The 20,106-nt window shown below is 42.6% G+C and overlaps 2 protein-coding genes across 5 annotated transcripts in view; one reads left to right on the forward strand and one right to left on the reverse strand.

The window, feature by feature from the left end:
* Nucleotides 1-10,383, forward strand: part of ppp2r3b (protein phosphatase 2, regulatory subunit B'', beta) — a 59,826-nt gene extending 49,443 nt beyond the window's left edge. The window contains exons 6-14 of one of the 2 annotated variants that reach the window (XM_039015088.1): nt 1,625-1,699; nt 1,933-2,019; nt 2,240-2,396; nt 3,084-3,132; nt 3,333-3,422; nt 3,542-3,717; nt 5,843-5,961; nt 6,068-6,174; nt 9,076-10,383. In XM_039015088.1, the coding sequence (XP_038871016.1) occupies nt 1,625-1,699; nt 1,933-2,019; nt 2,240-2,396; nt 3,084-3,132; nt 3,333-3,422; nt 3,542-3,717; nt 5,843-5,961; nt 6,068-6,174; nt 9,076-9,196 (981 nt within the window). In that variant the 3' untranslated portion in view covers nt 9,197-10,383. The remainder of the gene's footprint in view (nt 1-1,624; nt 1,700-1,932; nt 2,020-2,239; nt 2,397-3,083; nt 3,133-3,332; nt 3,423-3,541; nt 3,718-5,842; nt 5,962-6,067; nt 6,175-9,075) is intronic. The other variant, XM_039015089.1, reaches the window with a different exon arrangement.
* A 40-nt stretch (nt 10,384-10,423) lies between these two features.
* The window catches only part of si:ch211-269e2.1 (cohesin subunit SA-2), a 44,273-nt gene continuing 34,590 nt past the window's right edge, over nt 10,424-20,106 (reverse strand). For all 3 annotated transcript variants that reach the window (XM_039015092.1, XM_039015090.1, XM_039015091.1), the window contains 8 exons: nt 19,717-19,891; nt 18,225-18,364; nt 16,840-16,941; nt 15,128-15,282; nt 14,769-14,897; nt 12,523-12,734; nt 12,231-12,309; nt 10,424-11,918 (listed from right to left, as the gene is read on the reverse strand). In XM_039015092.1, coding sequence (XP_038871020.1) covers nt 11,786-11,918; nt 12,231-12,309; nt 12,523-12,734; nt 14,769-14,897; nt 15,128-15,282; nt 16,840-16,941; nt 18,225-18,364; nt 19,717-19,891 — 1,125 coding nt within the window. In that variant the 3' untranslated portion in view covers nt 10,424-11,785. The remainder of the gene's footprint in view (nt 11,919-12,230; nt 12,310-12,522; nt 12,735-14,768; nt 14,898-15,127; nt 15,283-16,839; nt 16,942-18,224; nt 18,365-19,716; nt 19,892-20,106) is intronic.

Here is a 20,106-nt window from a genome sequence, read left to right on the forward strand (position 1 = left end):
ATGTATATGTACGTGTATATATATGTACGTACATACATACACACAAAAAGTAAGAGAAGCTTAGGCCTAGCCCCAGAGAGAGAGAGAGAGCGATTTGCCGGTGGCATGTGGCTCAACAGAAAATGAAAATGGCTCAACAGAATGAAACAAAACATTTGCGAACTGGTTTAAAACTTTACAAAAGTAATAACAATGATATACAATAATAACAATATAATAAAACATGTAAAGTTCCAAAAGCATCCTACCTGATTAGCGAGTTGTGCAGTAGCCTGCATTTGTTCTCGCCAACGTTCTTCTCATCTTTGTCCACTACAATATTAAAACGTGTCCATGCAGAGGACATTCCCCTTGTAAACTTTACACTATAAGCATACTCAAACTTTTGTTTTAATTCAATGAAAAAGTCCTCCATCGTAGCAATCAACAATAGCCTCCTCTCTCGCTCTCTCCTCAGCAGCAGATGCATGCACGCAAAGAGTGAGAGAATGGTGCAAAAGTGCAAAATCGGAGTGTATGACAGGATCGGCCAAAAGTCGTCAATTACCGGCTAACGTAAACCCTGCTGTCTGCCTACCTACCTGGTGGTGTACCGTATCTGCCCCAAATTTGGCTGATTCATATTCATGCTGGCAGAACCGTCTGGGCTGTGACAAAACACCCGTTAGCATACCGGGAGGAGATGCCTTCTGGCACTCACTGTTTAATTTGTATTGCGACTCCGGGGTGAATGGGCTCTGACTGTTGTGATGAATGAAGGAAGGATTGGCGCCGAGTAGATGTGACTGTCCCCGGCAGTTTCCTCACCCTTGTGATTTATGGGTTTTTCTATTATTTAATTTCTCACAGGAAGGGTTAAGGGGGGAGGAGTGGGCGCACCGCAGTCCGCCTCCAAAATAAAGCTATTTTCATTTCACTGCCGCCTTCGCATTTACATCAACGTTTAGTTCCTTTCACCCATCTGACAGAGAGGGGTTAAAAAAACGACAGGGGGGGCATGAGTGATTTTCATGGCTTGGATAAAAGTACAGTTCATTTAGAGATTCAGCTCACCAGTCACCACATGAAAGGATCTGTGTGTGGTGGTCCAGCATGGAGAATATGACCAGCTATATAACAGAGCAGGCCTCCTCTCCCATGGTCTCAATGTCTCCACGATGTCCCCTACTCACGCCGGGCCATTTAAAGGGATAAGAGTCTGTTAGATGCTTTCATACTTCAAAAGTGCAATTCAATTGTCCTCCCAATTTAGATTCTTCCCATTCATCTGCCATTGCGGTCTGCGGATTTCTCCTAATGCATAGCTGGATCTACACAACAGATGGAGTGGCTATATGGATGGACGCCGCTTGACATTAGGCCACCTTTTTGAAGTTCCAATACATCTTGAATATGGTGTTTTGAGCTAGTCAAGCCCTTTCAACATCTCTCCAACAGGCAGAGCAGAAAATGGGGTCTGTCTTTCTGCTACTAACTCCCCAGAGTCCCCAGAGAGTGATTTGACATACTGTTGTATGTTTGATTGTCTCTCTAGTGCTTGTCTTGTGGCAAGGCCCAGTTAGTCCTCTGACCTGTCCCCAGCCTTGTTGTAATGTTATTAAAACCTCCTGTCTGTGTTGTTCAGGATGTGGTGAACTCTCACACAGGCCTGGCCTTCCTGAAGGAGGCGTCCGACTTCCACTCACGCTACATCACCACAGTAAGTCATTATACATACCACACCAAAATACATTTTGGCATTTTTCAATCCATACCACTTGGTATGTCTACAGAGGTTAGCGCGTGATGTTGAATGTAATGTCAAATGTGTCCTATCGTGACTGACTCTGAAGCTTTTTTGTCATACACAGAAAAAAATCTGTATATGTGGATGAGGTTGAAGTGATCGTTTTGAGTGTTCTGGAGGCTATTAAAGCTGTGTGTTATCTGCAGGTTGCCCAGAGGATATTCTACAATGTGAACAGGTCATGGTCAGGCAGGATCAGCTGTTCAGAGCTCAGGAAAAGCAGCTTTCTCCAGGTAGGAAGGGAGCTTTGAGGTGGAACTGATCAGTTGTCACATCTACAGTAATGCTGTGAGTCGGATGAAGATGGGGCCCACCCTCTTGTCGAGTCTAGTTCCTCCAATGTTTTTTTTCCCATCAAGGGAGCTTTTTTCATCATCACTATATCTGTTAAAAGTGTTAAGTCATCAGTGATTTGATTTGGCTGGTTGGTTGATGAATTGATTGGTCCAACAGAACGTGGCCCTGCTAGAGCAGGAGGAGGACGTGAACCAGCTGACAGAGTTCTTCTCCTACGAACATTTCTACGTCATCTACTGCAAGTTCTGGGAGCTGGACACAGACCATGACCTATACATAGACCAGAGAGACCTGGCCCGACACAACGACCAAGGTACACAGAAACACACACACAAGACCTCTACATAGACAAAAGAGAGCTAAGGGGTATGTCACGTAGCGGGATATAGAGATTTCACAAACTCAATTCTGACATAAGGATAACCGTTGAGTTGGAAAATCGCTAGCTTTGTGACATACCCCTCTGATCCGACACAACGACCAAGGTGTGTGTACACACACACACACACACACACACACACACACACACACACACACACACACACACACACACACACACACACACACACACACAGAGAGGATTACCAAGGCAACCTTAATGTTCAAGTGGAGTCCAAGTGCTTTTGCTCCCACACACCACTCCATATGTTCCTGGTCATGAAGGAAACGGGAAAGAAGATCAATGGGGCAATAGGCCTAACTCGTCCACCCACCCACCCCCCCCAAATGAATGTCTTGGTTGAATTGGATGACGCCATGTCTGGCTCCATTTATTAGTCCTATAGATCTCCCCTACAAGCAGAAATCGCTGTATTTATTGTACGGGAAAGAGAAAGGAGAGGTTAACAGTTACATCATTCACTTTACTTCCCAATGAGCTGTATTTATGATCTGTGACTGGATCACATCTATAATGAAAGACCTTGTATACACAGTAACTCGCTTCACGCTGTTATCTTGCTTAGTTTGTAAAGTTTTTTTTTTCTCCTGTGTTTTCCAGCTATCTCCCACAAGATGATTGAAAGAATATTTTCTGGGACAGTTACCAGGTAAGAGACATGAACGAATTAATGGCTGTTATGACGTTCCACACTGTGTTCTGTATCGACTCCTTTCACCGAGTTGAGGTTGGCTTGGGTCCCCTGTGTGTTTTTCCTTAGATAAACGCAACATTTAATCTACCATTGAATTGAAGGTGAAGTTGGAGTGGTGTGTTTGAGTGTTGCCCTACCCATCTCTCTCCTCCCAGGGATAGACGTCTGCGTAAAGACGGCAGGCTGAGCTACGCTGACTTTGTCTGGTTCCTCATCTCCGAAGAAGACAAGAAGACTGACACCAGGTACTACATACAGTAACACCAGTCTCACATTGGAAACAAAATAGTCCCCCACCTCCCCTCCATATGGAGTGATACCACTCTATCCTGTGTATCTAGCCTGTCTCTTTCTCCCTCCACAGTATAGAGTACTGGTTCCGGTGTATGGACCTGGATGGGGACGGTGTGTTGTCTATGTACGAGCTGGAGTATTTCTATGAGGAGCAGTGTGTGAAGTTGGAGACCATGGCAATCGAGCCCCTGCCCTTCGAGGACTGTCTCTGTCAGATGCTCGACCTGGTCAAGCCGGAGGTCGAGGGTCAGACACCTAAACGCAAATTCTAAAATTGTTTCATAGTGACATGCAGACAATAGATACGTGTTAGCAATGAAGTAAAGAGCCAGCATGCACACACACCAGTAATACATTCCTGCGCGGAATGAAAGACTGACTAATCAAAGGGTTCCGACCTCTTTACGTATTTACAATTTATTTGACATGCACAGTCAGAAATTATAGAAAGAGATGCATGCAGAGGGACAGACAGATGAAATGGGCTGAGACAGGATTCACAGCCACGTTGCCAGGGGTATACAGTGCATTAAGAAAGTATTCAGACACCTTGACTTTTTCCACGTTTTGTAACATTACAGCCTCATTCTAAAATGTATTGAATTGTTCCCCCCCCCCCCCCCCCCTCCCTCAATCTACACACAATACCCCATAATGACGAAAGAATAACAGGTTTTTACAAATGTTAGAAAATAAAAAAGTTAAATTAAATATCACATTTACATAAGTATTCAGATCCTTTACTCAGTACTTTGCTGAATCACCTTTGGCAGCGATTATAGCCTCAAGTGTGATGCTATGAGCTTGGCACACCTGTATTTGGGGAGTTTCTCCCATTCTTCTCTGCAGATCCTCTCAAGCTCGGTCAGGTTGGATGGGGAGAGTTGCTGCACAGCTAGTTTCAGGTCTCTCCAGAGATCGGGTTCTATCGGGTTCAAGTCCGCGCTCTGGCTGGTTCACTCAAGGACTTTCAGAGACTTGTCCCGAAGCCACTCTTGTGTTGTCTTGGCTGTGTGCTTAGGGTGGTTGTCCTGTTGGAAGGTGAACCTTCACCCCTGTCTGAGGTCCTGAGCGCTCTGTAGCAGGTTTTCATCAAGGATCTCTCTGTACTTTGCTCCGTTAATCTTTCCCTCGATCCTCACTAGTCTCCCAGTCCCTGCCGCTGAAAAACATCCCCGCAGCATGATGCTGCCAACCACCATGCTTCACCATAGGCATGGTGCCAGGTTTCTTCCAGATGCGACACTTGGCATTCAGGCCAAAGAGTTCAATCTTGTTTCTCATGGTCTTAGAGTATTTAGGTGCTGGGCTGCCATGTGCCTTTTTACTGAGGAGTGGCTTCCATAAAGTTATTGTTGGAGTGCTGCAGAGATGGTTGTCCTTCTGCACGTTTCTCCCATCTCCACAGAGGAACTCTGGAGCACTGTCAGAAAGACCATCTGGTTCTTGGTCATCTCCCTGACCAAGGCCCTTCTCCCCCAATTGCTCGGTTTGGCCGGGCGTCCAGCTCTAGGAAGAGTCTTGGTGTTTCCAAACGTCTTCCATTTAAGAATTATGAAGGACTTTTTTTGGTTCCCTTCCCCAGATCTGTCACGGAGCTCTTACGACAATTCCTTCGACCTCCATAGCTTGGTTTTTGCTCTGACATGCACTTTCAACTGGGACCTTTATATAGACAGGTGTGTGCCTTTCCAAATCGTGTCCAATCAATTGAATTTACCACAGGTGGACTCCAAGTTGTAGAAAAATCTCATGGATGATCAATGGAAATAGGATGCACCGGAGCTCAATTTTGAGTCTCATAGCAAAGGGTCTGAATATTTAAGTAAATAAGGTATCTGTTTTTTACTTGTAATAAATTGGCAAAAGTGTCTAAGCCTGTTTTCGCTTCGTCATAATGGGATATTGTGTGTAGACTGAGGATTTTTTAAATCCATTTTACAATACGGCTGTAATGTAACAATGTGGGAAAAGGAAAGGGGTCTGAATACTTTCCGAATGCACTGTGTGTTGTCCGGAGTTGGTACTCCAGCACACGCCTATGAATGCTAGCCTAGTTTGATGCCACAAGTAGCTGTTAGTTCCAGCGTGTAGCATTTTTAGACCGAAGCTATGGTCATTTGCTAACACCTTCCCACCTTCCCTGATCTGGGTGAAGAACACATACTGTATGCCACAACTGAACATGTTTGAGGTGTGTTTGATTTAGTTTGAGACAAAAATGACTACAGATTTGGTTCCAATGTACCAGGTAAACGAAATCAAGCGCACCTCAGGTATATGACATTTATTTGACCTAGTTTGGGAGCACCACTAAATCTTGAAATGCAGCTGAATTGGGCATAAAAAATGAGATTTCTATTCTCCCCAGGAAAGATCACCCTACGGGACCTGAAGCAGTGTAAGTTGTCTCACATCTTCTATGACACCTTCTTCAACATCGAGAAATACCTGGACCACGAGCAGAAAGACCCCTTCTCTGTTGTAAGGGTAACTATTGACTACGACAGGATGTTATTATTACGCAGGGATGACATATGACCTCAGGGCCTGAGGGACGGTGGATAATGGCGTTTTGTTGGTTGTCTTTTGTAAGGAGGCTGAGACAGAGGGCCAAGAGATCTCGGACTGGGAAAAATATGCAGCGGAGGAGTACGATATCCTGGTTGCCGAGGAGACTACTACAGATCAGTACAACGACGGGTAAGACGGACAGACTGACTACACTCAACCAGTGTTCTATAATTTACTGGACAGAATCGCAGGAGCCTCTTGTTGATTTAATGACAAATCTCTCAATGGTATCTGTTTCTGTAGAGGAGAAAGTCGATAGTTGAGTTCACAGTTGGTTAGGGGACTGACTGCTGTCCTGAAGGATAATTTGTGCTTTGACCTATTCTGCAGTAGGAATGCCAGGGTTAGTGACTGAGCCAGGGTTAGATTATCACTGCAGATGTTATGTATGCCAAGTTTTTCTTTGTTATGGCTTGACTTCAGGAGGATTGCTGTGTTTGTGTAGAATGATTATAGGCGGCCAGTGTGAGGGACAAGGCTGTTAACAGGCTATTGTGTGGTGGTTTTAGGAACACCACAGACTTCTAAAGACAAGCTGGGTAGGATGAGGGAGAGGCTGCTTTGCCTGGCCAGGTAAGAGATCAGGGTGTCTGTCTATCCCCAGGGTGTAGGCTCTCTCACTCCTTCACTCTCTCCATGCTCGCTCAGTTCCAATTCCACCAATAGCCTCTAGGTACATGTCTAAAAGGATTGGATAGGTAGTAGTGGGTCGGTACATGGTAAGCACTCCACCTTGTCCTCTGATAAGCTTGGGTGTATTTTTTGCCATAACTACACTCTTTCTACACTATCTGTTCTTTCAACACCTTGGATGTAGGGAGTTAAGTAGGGGCTACAGGCTGATATGGAATTGATATGGCAGCTGTGTTTCAAAACCAATCCCTTCCTCAGCACTCTGTGGAACTCTTCACCATCAGTATTTTCCCACCTGTTGCTCCTCCTGTTGTTGGTGTCCTCACCTGTTTCTCTCTTGAACGATGGTAGTTCCTCCATGGAGTTGATCCCTGCATATCTACTGTACCACTTTTTGTCCTGTCTCATGTAGATACTTTCCACCTGACCCACCCTACCCCGGCCAACAGCTCTGCACCCCCTCACAGCAACTTGCCCAAGCCTCCCCCACTTCTCCTTCACCCAAATCCAGATAGCTGATGTTCTGAAAGAGCGGCAAAATCTGGACCCCTACAAATCAGCTGGGCTAGACACTCTGGACCCTCTCTTTCTAATATTATCCGCTTCAATTGTTGCAACCCCTATTACTAGCCTGTTCAACCTCTTTCGTATCGTCCGAGATACCTAAAGATTGGAAAGCTGCCGCGGTCATCCCCCTCTTGAAAGGGGGAGACACTCTAGACCCAAATTGTTATAGACCAATATCTATCCTGCCTTTCTAAAGTCTTTGAAAGCCACGTTAACAGATCACCGACCATTTGAAATCCCACCGTACCTTCTCCGCTATGCAATCTGGATTCCGAGCTGGTCATGGGTGCACCTCAGCCACGCTCAAGGTCCTAAACAATATCATAACCGCCATCGATAAAAGACACTACTGTGCAGCCGTCTTCATCGACCTGGTCAAGGCTTTTGACTCTGTCAATCACCGCATTCTTATCGGCAGACTCAACAGCCTTGGTTTCTCAAATGACTGCCTCGCCTGGTTCACCAACTACTTCTCAGATAGAATTCAGTGTGTCAAATCGGAGGGCCTGTTGTCCGGACCTCTGGCAGTCTCTATGGGGGTGCCACAGGGTTCAATTCTCGGGCCGACTCTTTTCTCTGTATATATCAATGATGTCGCTCTTGCTGCTGGTGATTCTCTGATCCACCTATACGCAGACGCGATTCTGTATACTTCTGGCCCTTCTTTGGACACTGTGTTAACAAATCTCCAGACGAGCTTCAATGCCATACATCACTCCTTCTGTGGCCTCCAACTGCAAGTAAAACTAAATGCATGCTCTTCAACCGATCGCTGCCCGCACCCGCCCGCCCGTCTAGCATCACTACTATGGACGGTTCTGACTTAGAATATGTGGACAACTACAAATACCTAGGTGTCTGGTTAGACTGTAAACTCTCCTTCCAGACTCACATTAAGCATCTCCAATCCAAAATTAAATCTAGAATCGACTTCCTATTTCGCAACAAAGCCTCCTTCACTTATGCTGCTAAACATACCCTCGTAAAACTGACTATCCTATCGATCCTCGACTTCGGCGATGTAATTTACAAAATAGCTTCCAATACTCTACTCAGCAAATTGGATGCAGTCTATCACAGTGCCATCCGTTTTGTCACCAAAGCCCCATATACTTCCCACCACTGCGACCTGTATGCTCTCGTTGGCTGGCCCTCGCTTCATATTCGTCGCCAAACCCACTGGCTCCAGGTCATCGAAGTCTTTGCTAGGTAACGCCCCGCCTTATCTCAGCTCACTGGTCACCATAGCAACACCCACCCGTAGCACCCGCAGGTATATTTCACTGGTCATCTCCAAAGCCAACTCCTCCAGCCGCCTTTTCCTCCAGTTCTCTGCTGCCAATGATGAACGAATTGCAAAAATCACTGAAGCTGGATACTTATATCTCCCTCACTAACTTTAAGCATCAGCTGTCAGAGCAGCTTACCGACCATTGCACCTGTACACAGCCCATCTAACTACCTCATCCCCATATTGTTATTCATTTTTTTGCTCCTTTGCACCTCAGTATCTCTACTTGCACATCATCTTCTGCACATCTATCACTCCAGTGTTAATGCTAAATTGTAATTATTTTGCCACTATGGCCTATTTATTGCCTTACCTCCCTAATCTTACATTTGCACACACTGTATGTTTGTTTATCCCATGTGTAACTCAGTGTTTGTGTCGCACTGCTTTGCTTTATCTTGGCCAGGTCGTAGTTGTAAATAAGAACTTGTTCTCAACTGGCCTACCTGGTTAAATAAAGGTGAAATAAAAAATCCAATGCAATGCTTTTATTTCACAATGTTGGAAGAACTTCTCTCTCGCTCATATATTCTCTGTAGGTATGACAATGCTCTGAGTCACATCTCCAGTGAATTGGGTCTGAGGACAGAGGAGAGACATTTCTTTGAGATCCCCAACCCTCACTGCAATCTGGACTTGGATGAGGACGACTTTGAATAACCAGCACTGGGAGAGTAACAAAACAGGGAGAAGAAGCGGCTACGGGATACAGGACATATAGCAGTGTGAGCAGTTGAACGCCAAACCAGAACCACAAACGTTCACGCGAAACAATGGTACAGATACGATCACACGGCTAACTCTGATCCACAGACACTCGTCAAACTAGGGATGAAAACAAGCGCTACCACCAAACTACAGGACTAACAAACATCACACGGTTACTTAGTGGAAGCTGGCAACCACAGGAACAGGAAATGCCCACCAGACTCTAGGCAATACAGGAAGAAGACACTCTGTGGTGGGAAGTTGCATCTTGATCTGCCAAACGATGCATGTGTCGTTACCAGCTCTTACCTTTAACTAGAGGACACTTCAGTCCATGGCCTCAAAAAAAAAAACTCATGTTTTGCCTTTCTCTACTCAGTTAAGGTACAAACGCATTGTTGCAACAGAGTGATAAGAGAAAGGTGCTGCCGTCATCTTAGCAGTGGTGTTAAACATACATGAATTGGTTTAAACGCTGGTTCCTACTGGGTCCTGGCTCAACACTTCTTGGTTGTGACTACAAACATCAGTTTTGTTATGTGGTGGCTCGCGAGGCAATTCAGGAGGCCTTGGGTGGGTTGCAGCGGAAAAAATGTAGGTCATTAGGAGATCCGAGAGGCTTTTAGGTGGGTCGATCACATCATGAAACAGTTTGGTAACCATTAGACAAGAGCCACTGAGGCACACTTGAATTATTAAGTTAATATCCCACATCAATGACAAACATTGTTTTGTTACTCATTCTTAGCAATTGGCCAATTCAACATTCCAGAGATATGAACCATATTGAGTCGTTTCTGGTCCGATTGCAAAGTAAAAAGGTAAGGTCTACCTGCTGGGAGGGGCGGGGTAGTAGTGCTGGAGCGCAGTCCAAATGCCTGGCAAGGCACAGACAGTGTCTAACTGTACAATATTGAGTTCATCAGTATAATATATTCTTTCTCATATGCTTTTTCTTGGTGTGAGATGGGGTTATACATTTGAAATAAACTGTACATATTTATTTTGTGCTTGCTGTGTTGCAAAGTGGGTGGTCAGATGTTTTGAACAAATATTTTTTTTTTTATATATATCTCTGACAAAGTACTTTAATACAGGAAGTAAGATGTATGTTTTGTTCAAATAAAGAATGAAAAAGATTGTGGCATTTCTTCATGGAAAGAAGCAAGAGCATTTTGTGCGAGTAATATTTATTCATGGTACTATTTCCAATGACATAAGTAAATTAAAACAGGTCTGATCAGTTACTATGACCACACTGTTGTGTAAAAATCTACCATTAGAACAACAAATGAACAGTGGTGTGTTTCAATAGCAATCCGATAAAGATAGATCTCACCTACATCATCTAAGCCATAACACAATCACCTACTAGCTAGGGCACATCTGCAGTTTAATCTTCTACAATACTGGTACAACAACCTGACTCATTGATAATCATTGTCTATATGACCCCAACCCCATACACACACACAATATGCTTATTTTATCATCAAAATTAAAACGTTGACATTTTCATGAATATGCTTTTAGTGTAAAAACGAGCCCATTAGCTTTCCCTAAAAGCTGTTGATATAAACAATTGAGTCATTCTTTCAAGCTTGAGTACAATTTTTATCATTTAGTATCTTAGAGGGACTTTCCCAAGAGCGAAGCCCAATTATAACAGCACCAGCGGATACATTGGTTTCAATACAAATAAAGAGCTTATATCCATAATGCACCACGACAATGGAGGTATACCCAGTGTAATTAGTCTTAACCTACCATTGGTACAGCATCTTCTCTAAGGAAGACTGTCAAATTATGTCTACAAGGGCTGGAAGCTGTAAAGAAAAATACTTTGTCAAAGAGCCAGTTCTACTTTGACAGTTGGTTTAAATGAGGTTACAGAAAAATACTCCAACCATGTCTCAATAGACTAAAGCGGCTTGCATGTCTCATCTCCTTTTCCTACATCTGGATGGGGGAAAGCATACGCCATATTACTTTCACCCATCCTATTTTCTTCCTCTTTCAAATCAGTGCCATGAAGGAGAGGAAGCAAGACTGTTGTCCCTTTTGATAACTAAGATGTGTATACGGGTGTTCACTCCCTTCAGATGTTCAGCCCTCTATTCCATCCCTGTCCAGACACGACCCCTAGCCACCTGTGTAGATATCAATAGGCATTGGAGTTATAAGCAATATGGTACTACCACCACATCCTTTCTGATAGGCAAGGTGATGTTTGTCATATTGCTTAGACATATGCAGTCCTCCTTTGCCTCCCATCCATTTTTATATCGACTCATCACATACGCTGCTGCTGCTGTTATGTTGCCTAGTCACTTTATTCCTAGTTATATGTACATAGTTACCTCGTACACCTACACATCGACTCGGTACCCCAAGTTATCATTACTCATTGGTGTACTTATTATTACGTCACTATTTTCTTTCTCTCCGCATTGTTGGGAAGGGCCCCGTAAGTAAGCATTTCACTGTTAGTTTACAAAGCATGTGACAAATATTTTTTTTCTATTTGATCCACCTTCCAGTTCACAGGTCAACCTCCACGGTGTCCACATCCAGTTCCTCGTTAGCGTGGAACGGCTCCTCTGATATCACTATGGTCGGCGGGGGTTCCCTGACGATGGGACCAAGCTCAACCTCTGGCTTCCTGTCCTCTGGGCTGACCGGGTCAAAGACAAATATAATTAATAGAACGATTATACTCTATGGTAAGAAACAGGGAGCCCTGCTTGAATATTAAAAAAAAAAACATTTATGCATCCCTTCCTGGGGAAGCAGTCACTGATCTGTAGGTGATTGAATGAGTATAGGCAGTGTTTCCATCTTCAAGGTAAAACAGAAAGAAATAAGTATTTGAAAGGAGTACAAACTTGGCCAGAGTTGGGATCAGTTCCATCTCCAATCCACTTAATTCAGGGTTAGAGTTGGGATAAGTGTTAGTCAGGGTTGGTATTAGTGTTAGGGTTTCTACCTTGTACTGCTGCTGGCCTTATGGGGCCTCCTTACTTTGGTCTCAGTAGAGGTAAGAGCAGACGGCGACCTCATGTCTCCTATCAAAGACAATATACATTTATCTTATCAGTCCGCTCAATCGAATATGTTCTGTGTGCATAGCGATCTTGCCGGCCTTTTCTGGCACTCAAACGGAATATGCAAGAATAAATCCTATACAAAGCAATACAAAGTGCAATCACTCATGGAAGTCATGTCATGGTGGGCATCATGATCAGAAGGTCCCTGTCAGATGATGTCAAAGTACCTACCGTCAGCAGTAGGGCTGTGTCTGACAGAGGGAGAGCGTGAGCGATTGGCTAGAGACGGTTGTTTTAGCGTATCAGAGCTGATGAAGGACACAGCATCTTCCCCCTCAGCCCCAGTAGCCAATAAGGAGGCTCGGTAGTAGATGAGTGGCAGCCAACACTCCTCTCTGTTACTGATGGTCTGTTCACTTATGTACCTCTGTAGGTAGGTGTAACTGGAGGGAGAGAGGGACAGGTTTAAGCTAGTCCACTGACATACAAACAGTCTTTAGATGTCCAATGCAGCCATTTTTATCTCAATAGATACCAGAAATGATTTTATATTAAGTACTTACTGTGATTGTTTTGAATTATTAATGGTCAAGAAGAAACACATAGCTTCTTAGCAAAGAACAATTTCTCAAGCAAAAGTTTTGCTAGGACTGTCTGGGAGTGGTCTGAGTGGGGAGGGGAAAACTGAAAACTAGCTGTCATTGGCAGAGCGGTTTGGAACTCTTTCATATTGGTCTATTAACTGCCTGAAATCTCCGCCTATTTTGGTGGGATGGAGTTTTGGACTGCCTGGTGACATCACCAGATCTAAAAAAGGCATTATTATTTTCAGTTTCACAGTATTATTCCAGCCTCCGTGTGGAAATGTTTACAGTGCCAGTCAAATGTGGACACCTGCTCATTCAAGGGGTTTTCTTTATTTGTACTATTTTCTACATTGTAGAATAATCGAAGACATCAAAACTATGAAATAACACATATGGAATCATGTAGTAATCCAAAAAAAAGTTTCATCAAAATATATTTTAGATTCTTCAAAGTAGCCACCATTTGCCTTTGACAGCTTTGCACACTTTGCATTCTCTCAACCAGCTTCATGAGGAATGCTTCTCCAACGGTCTTGAAGGAGTTACCACATATGCTGAGCACTTGTTGGCTGCTTTCAATTCACTCTGCGGTCCAACTCATCCCAAACCATCTCAATTGGCTTGAGGTCGGGAGATTGTGGAGGCCAGGTCATCTGATGCAGCACGCCATCACTCTCCTTCTTGGTCAAATAGCCCTTACACAGTCTGGAGGTGTGTTGGGTCATTGTCCTGTTGAAAACCAGATGGGATGGCTTATCGCTGCAGAATGCTGTGTTAGCCATGCTGGTTAAGTGTGCCTTAAATTCTAAAATAAAGCACCATCACTCCTCCATGCTTCACGGTGGGAACCACACATGCGGAGCTCATCTGTTCACATCAGACAGATTTCCACCCGTCTAATGTCCATTGCTCGTGTTTCTTGGCCAAAGCAAGTCCTCTTATTGGTTTCCTTTAACAGCGGTTTACTTTGTAGCAATTCAACCATAAACCTGATTCACGCAGTCTCCTCTGAACAGTTGATGTTGATGTGTCTGTTACTTGAACACTGAAGCATTTATTTGGGTTACAATTTCTGAGGTTGGGAACTCCAATGAACTTATCCTCTGCAGCAGAGGTAACTCTGGGTCTTCCTTTCATGTGGCGGTCCTCATGAGAACCAGTTTCATCATAGCGCTTGATGGTTTTTTGCAACTGCACTTGAAGAAACTTTTCAAAGTTGTTGACATTTTTCAGATTGACTGACCTTCATGTCTTGAAATAAGGGTGGACTGTCGTTTCTCTTGGCTTATTTGAGCTGTTCTTGCCATAATATGGACTTGGTCTTTTACCAAATAGGGATATCTTCTGTATACCACCCCTACCTTGTCACAACAAAACTGATTGGCTCAAATGCATTAAGAAATTCCACTAATTAACTTTTAACAAGGCACACCTGTTAATTGAAATGCATTCCAGGTAACTACCTCATGAAGGTTGAGAGAATGTCAAAAGTGTACAAAGCTGTCATCAAGGCAAAGGGTGGCTACTTTGAAGAATCTCAAATATATTTTGATTTGTTTAACACTTTTTTGGGGGTTACTACATGATTCCATATGTGTTATTTATTAGTTTTGATATCTTTACTATTATTCTACAATGTAAAAAATAAAGAAAAACCCTGGAATGAGTAGGTGTGTCCAAACTTTTGACTGGTATGTGGGACTGCAAAACAATCTCATAATCTTTTTGTTATTTCATAGTTTTGATGTCTTTACTATTAATCTACAATGTAGAAAATAGTGAAAATATAGAAAAACCCTGGAATGAGTAGGTGTGTCCAAACTTTTGACTGGTACTGTATAAAATCACTTTTTGACTGCATGTTATACAGAGAAGAGAACACACACGTACACAATCTTTTTGTCTGGTCTGAGGAGCTTGCTGGAGAACTCGCTGAGGATGGTGAGGTAGGAGAGGTACGGAGGAGAGGGCTTCTCTGCTCTCTGGACAAAGCCCTGAAAAACAAACTCTATACCGTCCCTTCACACACACAGAGAGGAAAAGTGAATGAATGACATATGAGCGCAGGAAATGTGCTACAAATTGTATTATTAGTATAATTCTTATGAGTACAAGTAACATGAGTATTATTTCAAACAAATGCTCATAGTACTGGTGTGGTGTGATGAGGCCTCGGAAACCATGATGAATAACATTAATGGGACGTGAGTGTGCACGTATACAAGGTTATGAGGGTAGTGTTTACCTACCTATGGATCAGAGCGAGGGACTCTCTGGACTTTGTCTGGTCCCAGCCGAAGGTGAGAGAGAAGCGTCTGGCCAGCTCCTTGATGCTGCTGAATGTTTGGACACCTGAGCTACAGGTGACTCCACTGTCCTGCTCCTGCTTCAGACGCAGGAACAACTGAGGACAAAGTGACGGAGACATCACTGATCAACTTGGTCACAGTTTCGTTCAATTCATGTCAGCTGAATCTAACTCAAAGTGTACTTTACTCAATTTTGTTCAGTTCAGATAAGCTCAGTTTAAATCAAATCCAACTAAAATCTGATCAGCTCAATTCAATCTAACTCAGTTCTCTTCCTCATTTAGACCTGAATGATATTTGCCATCCATTAGCCAGCCAACTAAAGGACAACACATACCCATAGACTGCAGAGCTGAGTGGGGCCAAAAAAGAGCAATGAGTGCATCCCCTACAAGTCACCCCTCCCTCTGTGGGATCTACCATTAAGCCTTACCCAGGCCTTTACAATTAGTCTGTATTGGTGTCATTTTAAAAACTTCACCATGTGAAGAATACATTTTATGGATAATCAAAAATATAAACGTGAACATCTAAAACCTGGAGGCCTGGATATTGCCAAAATGTCACACATTTCCCAATTTAAATTCTTTTGGATACAGATTTAAAATGCATCCTTCTCCCAATGGATTTAATTTGAGGAAGATGCCAAAAATCTATTCTAACCTTTCTGGATTACAACCAAATTATGATAAGTGATAATACGTATTGGATCACTAAAAAATCAAACTTTTACATTACTGAGTAGTTTACCATTAAAATGGTCTGACGGTGAAGTGGACATACTCTGTATTCATATTGTAAAATGACCAAACTACAATACATTTTAATACAAAGTTAGCAAAAATAAATAATCCCTTGCTACCAGGTAAAGATCACCCTGGTTAACTCTTTAGTCATATCCCAGTTGACCTATTTGCTTATTTGTACAAAAAAATATACATTTTATTTGGAACGGTAATCCAGACAACATTAAACGAGCCTATTTATATAATGAATGTGAATTCAGATGGCAGAAATGATTCAATATTAAAGCATTAGACCTCTCACTAAAGGCTTCAGTCATACAAAAGATATACTTAAATCCAAACTGGTTCTCTGGCAGATTAGTAAGAATGGCTGACCTAGTGTTCACGAATGGTCTTTTCCCCTTTCTTCAGATTACAATCTCACTTTCGGGTTATTTGAAAATGTAAATGTCAAAAATGTAGCTATTTTTTAAAACAAGCCATAGAAAGTTGGTTGCAATTTCAGTTTAATCCACCAGAAAATACAGAAAAATAACAAATATTATGGTTAAACTCATATATATTTTTATCAATTAGCATATATATTTTTGGAAGAAAGAATATGCGGTATAATCTTTGTAAATGATAAATAGGACTGGTGGAGGGTGGCCACTTTTAAGAATCTCAAATATAAAACTTTTGATTTGTTTAACACTTTTTTTTGGTTACTACATGATTCCATATGTGTTATTTCATAGTTTTGATATCATCACTATTATTCTACAATGTAGAAAATGTGTGTCCAAACTTTTGCCTGGGGGGGGGGGATTGTTGGAATGTGCCATGGAGGGTAAAGGGAAGGGTGAAACATGATGTAAAAAAAAAAGGTGAAGGGGTAGAGGTAGAGGGAGGACAACCCTGGCCAACCTGTTGCAGACAGAGCACCAGCGTGCGAGCACTCTCTATCTTATCCATCTGCCGCGTTCTGCTCAGAGTCTCCTTAATGATGTCACCAAAGTTATTATAATACTGCAGAGAGAGAGAGAGAGAGAGAGAGACAGAATATCAGTGGTGAGGAGACAGTCATATCAGAGCCTTTCATGTGGCGTCTGGCCTCAGCCCCCTCGCCCTCATCACTACAGATAGCTGTATCACTGCGTGTGTGCATAAGTGTGTGCTTTATGCTGCTTGTCCCGCTCGGGGAGAATGTTGATGACCTTACATTCCCTAAAATGCTGGAGTGCCACACAAAACATACAACTGAATATTCATACCTGTGTGAAAATTCTGATACACTGTTCTGATGTACTGCTCCTACAGTCGTGAGGATGAGGAGGGGTCCTATCCAATATAACCCTAAATCTAGGTTTCCGGTGCGGTATAAATGTTCTACCTTGACATTTTGTTCTACCCAAGTAGAAAACATGCAGTGTCTTCAGAAAGTATTCACGCCCCTTGACTTTTTCCACATTGAGATTTTGTGTCACTGGTCTACACACAATACCCCATAATGTCAAAGTGGAATCATGTTTTATTTTTAGAAATTAATTAAATAATGAAAACCTGAAATGTCTTGAGTCAATAAGTATTCAAGCCTAAATAAGTTCAGGAGTAAAAACAAAACAAAACAGGAGTAAAAACGTGCTTAACAAGTCTCATAATAAGTTGCATGGACTCACGCTGTGTGCAATAATAGTGTTTAACGTGACTTTTTGAATGACTACCTCATCTCTGTACCCCACACATACAGATAATTGTAACGTCCCTCAATTTCGACCAGGGAGGTTTTCAAATGTTTTGCAAAGGGCACCTATTGGTAGATGAGTCAAAACAAAACAAAACAAAAAACGGAATATCCCTTTGAGCAATCAATACACCCAGCCACCTTTCAACAGGACAATAACCTAAAGCACAAGGCTAGACTGGAGTTGATTACTAAGAAGAGTGATTGTTTCTGATTCGCTTAAATTGTTGTCTAGCAATGATCAACAACCAAGAATTTGGAAAATGATGGAAATATTGTACAACCCAGGTATACAAAGCTCCCAGGTGATTTTATCATGTATTGACTCAGGGGTGTGAATACTTATGTAAATTAGCTATTTCAGTATTTAATTTTCAATACATTTGCAAAAATGTCTAAACATTTTCTACGTCATCATTATGGGGTATTGTGTGTAGATGGGTGAGAAAGAAATATGATATTTAATCCGTTTTGAATTCCGGTTGTAACAACAAAATGTGGAATAGGTCAAGGGATCTGAATACTTTCCGAATACACTGTATATATCCCTTTGTGATAGTAGCATTACCTTCATGTAATACTTGAAGAGATCAGCAGCCATACTCATCTCCAGCACCCCGTGTACTATGAGTTTACAGTAGCCTGCCAATAAGCTCCTACGTCTGTGGAGCTCCTCCAACCTCCCCTCGCCAGACTCTACATCACTACCTGAGAGAGAGAGACATGCAGAATGAGTAAGGGGAAGAAAAGGATGAACGAGAGGAAAAGCAAAAAAAGAGAAAAGAAAGAAAGGGAGGGAATGAGAGACAGATGAGGGAAAGAGTGGTTCAGTTACTTTCAGGACAATGGGTTTAACAGGTGGAAATAAGTGACAACACGCAACTATAGTTATGACACCATGTGGGTTCAATCTTTCACAGAGCCAATAAAACACTCTCAGAGGTAAACCAAAGTTAATGCTATTTTCTCACGGAAAAAACATTGCCCTTATTTCATAACTTAATGCCTTTGCCCCGAGACTGATCTCCAATCCAACATCTAATAGAAAACAGTGTCTATACTATAATGGCCACGAAGTAAATCAAATAACACAATAGATTTTTATTACATGTTCCAAACCAATAGTCCCATATTGCATTTGTTTGAACATATGAGAAATTCCTTCCTGTGCGCATATTGACTTATCTGGACTATCCGTGTGAGGACGCAATATGTTTCACATGAGAAAGGCTGTTGTCAAGTACCATTGATTATGAATGCCTCCTCTTGACCATCAATACTCAACACACAGTAAATGGCCCACACAAAATACATTCTCGGAGAATAAAGCAGTGCATGCGGTTTCTATCGATCCAGTTTCCTTTTTGTTTAAATATAGCCATTTTTTTTTTAAATAGAACTTATCCCACTGTGGAACCTGTAAAAATATATCCAAACGCTATACAAAGCATCCATACACACATCACCAAACAAATACTTATGATCTCTTGGACTAACAACACACTGTATAATGAGTCTGTGTAGCACTAGTATTAGTGGCTTTCCTACGGGATTTGAAGTCAACTGTTAGGTCAGGTTTGAGGAGTAGAATATGAAGTGATTTATAGCCTAGGAGCACCTCCGTGTAGATCCATTAGCTACGACTGCGGCTGTGAATTTAATATCTGAATGTATTATCATGATTAACTTGTAACAGAAACAGGGAGTGAACTGTAAACCTGTGACATACTGTACATCTGTACCAATCCTACAGTCTGACAAAGAAAAACAGTGCCATCTGCTGGGGAACGGTACAAGTGTCTAAGAAACAAAGAGACAGAGGTGCTATTTTCTCGAGCCTCATCTAGTCTTATGGATATAACTTTGATCATTGCACTCTACCCTGACTTAATACATTCCTGCAAACTTTTGACAAACTCCTATTGATCTCCGGTCAAGTTTGGGGAGAAGGGGTGAGCAAGTCAGGTAGAGGTATGGTAAGAGGGGGGTGCATTAAGCTCGCTCTCCATCTCTAATAAAGAAACTACAGTAATCAGAAGTAGAGTTGTCAATGGTCTCACCCCTGCTGTGGCTGTCGTACTCTGCTCCAGTGAAGACGTGCTCCAGAATGAAGGCGAGCAGCGCCCTCTGAAGTTTCGGGTCGGGAGTGTAGAGCAGGGGGCCGTAAGACGAGGGATCCCACACTTGCAACTGGTAGTTGTGGGCCGTCAGGACATCACACAGAGACAGGAATGCCTGGGGGGGGGGGGGGGGGGAGAAAGTGGGAGAGGGACGGAGAAAAATCATTAAAAAAGGAGCGCGAGACCATCAGAGAGACAGGAGCAAGACAGCGTATTAGTTAGTTTCACAGTAAAGAGACAAGTTGCCAACATTCAGAGAACTAAATATATATATATATTTTAGCTGACTTGTGGCATGGTTGTCAGAAGTGTTTCTGCTTTAGCTAACAC

This window comes from Salvelinus namaycush, chromosome 19, assembly GCF_016432855.1.
Source record: "Salvelinus namaycush isolate Seneca chromosome 19, SaNama_1.0, whole genome shotgun sequence".
Taxonomy (NCBI): domain Eukaryota; kingdom Metazoa; phylum Chordata; class Actinopteri; order Salmoniformes; family Salmonidae; genus Salvelinus; species Salvelinus namaycush.